This window comes from Megascapheus bottae, chromosome 11, assembly GCF_031878675.1.
Source record: "Megascapheus bottae isolate mThoBot1 chromosome 11, mThoBot2.hap1, whole genome shotgun sequence".
Lineage (NCBI taxonomy): Eukaryota > Metazoa > Chordata > Mammalia > Rodentia > Geomyidae > Megascapheus > Megascapheus bottae.
The window spans coordinates 63215580-63221579 of NC_143519.1; the positions used below are offsets into that span (position 1 = coordinate 63215580).

General features: G+C 37.6%; 1 protein-coding gene across 1 annotated transcript in view; it reads left to right on the forward strand.

The window, feature by feature from the left end:
- LOC150057274 (uncharacterized) overlaps positions 1–2693 on the forward strand; it is a gene marked incomplete at its 5' end in the record, with an annotated part of 37025 nt that extends 34332 nt beyond the window's left edge. The window contains one exon of the mRNA XM_090341817.1: positions 924–2693. Coding sequence (XP_090197943.1) covers positions 924–1028 — 105 coding nt within the window. The remainder of the gene's footprint in view (positions 1–923) is intronic.
- Positions 2694–6000: the final 3307 nt, after the last annotated feature.

Below are 6000 nucleotides of genomic sequence, written 5' to 3' on the forward strand. Positions count from 1 at the left end.
AAGGGTAATCTTGATCAAGATGCATTGCACTTATAAATTAGTTCGTTGAGTGGTACAACGTAAAAGATAATATATAATAAACAATTAAATTAACTTACTTGTAAAACTTAGGATATACTTGGTGTTTTTAATATCCTCTAATATGATCCTTATATTTATGGCCTAATATTTCCCATCATGGTTTGTGCTTCTAATTGCAACTGTTGCCTTCTAAGATAATAGCTTATGGCCAAACTGGCATCTTATGACTAAGCAGTTAGAATTAAAGACCTAGTCTAGTGTTGGTTCCTAGATTCATGTTAAAATATTGATATTTTAACCAGCTCTAAGTATGTGGTTTTATATTCCCATGCAACAGTGCCAAGGCAAATCTATGAATGTATGGTTTGGCAGTTAAATTGCCTTTTTTTGGGTGGGGTTAGGGATGAGGAACAAATAATCGAACTCACTGCCTAGTAAGAGAGTGACAACGTTTAGAAGAGGATATTTGATGTTAGGGTACAAGCCATACCTTCCATTCAATGAAAAGAAAAAGCAGGAAACAACCTTAAAGCTTAGTATAGACTGTTCTAAATGTAATGCAGGATAGATAATAGCCAAGTAAAATGATGAGTTTTGTTACTATGTCTTATAAAATTCATAGGAAATTCAGTGACAATTCATGTCTTTTGAAGTTAATTCCTTGCTGAAATATGGCCACAGGCTGTAGTTTTTGTCTATGGACACATTTTCTCTGTTTCTACATATTTGGTTTACAGATGCACACATGATGCAAAAAAAGTAGACTTTATGGCTAGAGCATGTATGAGACACATTTCTCCTATTTTCAAGGCCACTTATTCCAATATAGGAGATTCCCAGAGCTTATGAGAAAGAGATGGGAGCATCATCACATAATTCATTACTTATGCTAATGTTCACAGAGTTCCTCAAAGACTATTCCAGAGAAGGGCGCTGCACATTCATCTGGGGATACACATCAAAGAGGAACCGAGCAGAGGGACAAGTGCAAGATAAGAACAACATGATTTCCTCCTAAAAAAGCATCCCAGTTAACGTTTCTTTTTAAGCAGTAAGACTGGTGTATTTTACTACCCAAAGAAAATTAGCTATTTAAATTAATTTCAATAGGTAATAAAAATTACCTGCTGCGTACTCTGTTTCCCTCCTAAACGAAACAAAGTTGGTATGTGAAGCCACAGATTAAATTGAAGAGTATTTACAAGGGGTGCCACTTGACTTCATACCTAAGACATGTTATGAGAGAAACTGGAGAAATGAAGTGAATATGGAGAATAAGCAAGGTGAAAGGCCAAAGTATTAGATCAGGATAAATACTGCAGGTGTGTATAGAAATAAGTGGGAAGCCAGGTGTTGTGGCTCACTCCTGCAATCCTAGCTACTCAGGAAGCTGAGATCTGAGGTTTGCAGTTTAAAGGCAGACAGAACAGAAAGTCCATGCTTATCTCCTATTAACCACCAAAAAGCCAGAAGTGGAGCTGTGACTAAGTGGTAGAGCACTATCCTTGAATTTTGAAAATCTCAGGGATAATACCCAGGCTTCTGAGTTCCAGCTCCAGGACTAGCACCAAAAAAGAAGGAAATGGAGACAGAGAGAAATAAAGAAAGTGAGGTGAATATCTTTAGAAAAAGCAGAGTAAAGAATTACAACTGTAATATAACTTGACCTTCTATTTTTAAAATTAGCTGGAAGGGCATTAAAGATGGAAGCATCTGATCATTCAGATATGTGTTGTATAAGCCTGTAAATCATCATCTTCTAGGGACAGACAACATGCCCATATGTTAATATCCCTCACCATTTTTATGCTCTGCAGGATGTATTTTATAGACAAAATTAGAAGGGTTAGATGAAGAAAATAAGCAAGATTGCCTATGGAGAATAGAGGAATTCCAGGCCAGATCAAAACTCCATTACATAGTTTGTGAGATTTATAGTCTGTTAGGAAAATATGGTAGGAAGCAACTCCAGGCTATACCAAAAAGAGAAGTTCAAGAGAAAAGAATCTAGAGGCCGAGTTTGTGTTAAACTGTGATTCTCAAACATTGATCAAGTACCCAATGAATGTCATGCCCCCAGGGCACATTCTGATTCAGATTCTTGAAGATTCTGCACATGTGGTAAATTCAGATTTCATGGAGATGCTATACCAGATACTCATCCTGAATAGCAAGGGTATAGACTTTCTATGCAAGAATATACAAAGAGCCATGGGATAATATTGCAAAGCATAGCAAGACTAAATGTGAGCCTAATGTTTTCTTTTCTTTTCTGGTCAAAACCAGCTTAATACTGAGTTTTCCAAAACAACTTTAAATGGGGTATTTATTTCTATTTTGCTAATTTAGTGTATTCCAAGATTGGTAGTCTTAAGTCCCTGCACATATGAGGACTTACCAAAGGATAACTGTCAGTATGGAAAGGATTCCCAGAGTTTTAAAAAAATGTTTATCAGAGAGCTGTGCTTAAAGGCATACAGCTATCATCCCTTTGGGATGATAATCACTACCATACTGAGATTTTGTATGTTAAATAATAAACAATCAATTTACATTTTATCCTTTCAAGGCAACCAGTGTATTGATTATATTTTCTGTGTGTTCTCAGTTTTTAGCTATGAACTCAGTTCTAGAATCAGATGTGACACAATAAATAATATAATTTAATAAGATATACTTTCCTCTTTTTGCTACACTTTCTAGTTAAAACTGTATGTTATAGTAACAATGTCAAGTATCTTCTGGAGAAGGCAATGCAAGCTGGAAGCCCCAAAGCCATTTTTTCCATACAAAATATTGGTCTCTTCTATTACTTTTCCAACTATCTCCTTTTTTTCTTCTTGTGTTCTATGTTCAGAGTTTGTTGGTTGAACCCCAGGACTGTCTAGAATGATCAGAGGCTAACCCAGTGATTGAAATCTCTAGCCATACATATAATAATTATGTAATGAGATTGATAGGTACACACAATAGAAATTCCAGCATGGAAGGATGTTCACCAGCGGCTACCAGCATCATAAACTGTTTTAGTAGCTCAGTTCTTATCTGATTTGATAACGATTGCCAAGTAATGAGGAGGGTGTTATGCTGCAGGATCCAGATTTGAACATTTATTCGTTTAGTCAGAAATGACAAAAACAGAAAACAGGGAATTAAACAATAAAGTAGAAAATCTCTGCCGCATAACAGATGATGTGGAAGACAGAGTCTCTGGGCTAGAAGACAGAGCATACACAATAAGAGAGAGGAGGCAATCATACAGAAGAAATCCAAGAAACAAGAAATGAGCTTGCAGGAGCTTGAGGACTCAATTCAACAACTGTATTTGTGGTATCAAGGAAGGAGAAGGGCAGGAGATCAAGAGAGGGTAGGAACATACGTCACAGAAAGTCCCAAATATCCTCTAAATAAAGGTCCATTCAGATACCAGAAGAATTTATGATACTCCAACAGACAATACCAGAAAGGAACATCCCAGTACCACATTACAGTCCACACAGGATCAACAGACATCAAGGAAAGGATCCTTAAAGCTGACAGAAAAGATTGATTACTTATAAAGGAAAACCAATCAGAATAATACAGATTTCTCAGCTGAAAACATGGAAGCAAGAAGAGCTTACCATGATCTATTCCAAATAGTAAAGGCAAACAATTACCAACACAGAATATTATACCCAGCAAAGCTCTCCTTTATCACCAAAGGATAAATAAAAATACTCCATAACCAAGAAAAAACTGAAATAATTTATTTTTACCAATCCAGCACTAGAGAAGATACTTAAAGCTGTCCTACATACAGAAAATCAACAAGAATGCAATATTGGCAAGGAATATTCTCCTTAGCGATAAATATAGTAGGACTAGACAAGACACAGTCTCTAAGAACATAGATGACATGGCAGGAATTATCTTTCACCCCTCGGTCCTAACTCTCAATGTCAATAGACTTAACTCTCCAACTAAAAGACAGAGTGATTAGCTGGATCAAACAGCAAGACCTCTCTGCCTGCTGTTTATAGGAAACACATCTTGCCTTACCACCCTTCTCAAAGTGAAAGGCTACAAAAAAAATCTTTCAAGCAAACAGCCCCCACAAACAGACTAATATCAGGTACAACAGATTTAAAATTAGAAAAGACAAAGAAGGACATTGCATACGAATAAGGGGCTCCCTCCTGCAAGAGGATATAATAAGCAAATGCTAGTGTACCCAACTTCATCAAACACACCACTTGACTCAAAAACACACAAGCACACATTGATAGTGACTTCAACACAGCATTGTCACCTCTGGATAGATCAGGCAAGGACTCAACGAAGAAACCTCAGACCTAAATAACTAGTTTACCAACTAAACAGACATCTGCAAGCTATTTCACTTTAACAGCCTCAGGATATACACACTTCTCAGCAGCCCCTAGAACATTCTCCAAAATAGATCATGTTTTAAGTCACAAAGCAAATCTGTGAAATTTTTTTTAAAGTTGAAATTATTCCTCACATCCTGTCAGACCAGAATGGAATAAAATTAGAGCTCAAGAGCAAAAGCCATCACAGAAAATTCCCATGGAAAATGAATCACAAATTGCTTTATGATCAGTGGATCATTGAAGAGATTAGAAGGGATATTCAAATGTTGACGGGATTTTTTAAAAATGAACACACAATAACAGTTCCTCTGGGACACATCGAAAGTAATACTCAAAGGAAAATTCATAGCTCTGAGTGCCTACATCAACAAATTGGAGAAATCTCAACACTTGCTACACCTCAAGCTCCTTGAAAAACAGGAATAAGCTAAACCTAAATAAGTAGAAACAATCAAAATTAAATCAGAAATTAGAGACTAAAACCATAGAATGAACAAAACAGAGTTGGTTCTTTGAAAAAATTGATACCAGATTTTTTTTCCAGTCTTGGGGCTTGAACTCAGGGCCTGGGCACTGTCCTTGGACACTTTTTGCTCAAGGCTAGCCTCTGCCACTTGAGCCACAGCGCCACTTTTCTGTGTATGTGGTACTGAGGAATCAAGCCCATCTGGCCTTGATGCCAGATTTTTTTTTTAATGAGTAAGTTATCTACATACCAGTGGCTCACATCTGTAATTAGAGCTACTTGGGAGGCTGAGATCTCATGGTTCAAAGTTCAAGGCTAACTCTGGCAGAACAATTCAATCAACTCCATCTCTAAAACTACAAGCAAAAAGCAGGGCTGGAGGCATGGCTCAAGTAGAGCACCAGCCCAGCAAGAACAAGGCCTTGAGTTTAGCCTTAGTACAGAGAGAGAGAGAGGGTGGGGGAAATCTCAGCTTCTAGGCACGTGTACCCTGCTGCTTCTGCTTGGGACTATTGTGGTGGTTAATTTTATGTGCAAACAAGGCTAGTCTGGGGCATCCATTTTGGGGATCGAACTCCAGCCTAGATGCCTCTGTGAAGATAATTTTTGCAAGCCGTTTCTCCTCTACAATACGGAGGGGGTCAGTTATGTCAGTTATCAACCATTTGAAAGCCTTAAGAGGTTGATGTACCATCAGGAAGAGGGAATTCCACCCCCAGACTGGCTTGACTCGACTGTGTCATCAGCTCTCCCTCTGGTTCTCAGACTACCTGTCTGCACTGAAGAATTTGGTTTACCAACTGCACACAGAATGTTCCAATTCCTTAAGCTAAATTTCTCTCCCTATAATTATTCATCTTATTGGGTTTGTTTCTTACTAATTTAACTATCTTTTCAAGGTTGTAAACAGCTTTGGAAAAGTGAAATAAGTGCTTTCTGAGTAAAAGGCAGCTGTTGTTTCTGTCCAATAAAATAAAAAGGTGCCTCCCTCCTGGACAAAAGCTGAGCATATCATAATTGGCAATCCATTATAGAAAACTGAAGTACCAAGCAATAGTAGCTCACACCAGTAGCTAGTAATTCGAGCCATTTGGGAGGATACATTGAAAGGATTGCTATTCCAGCCTAAACATACACTTA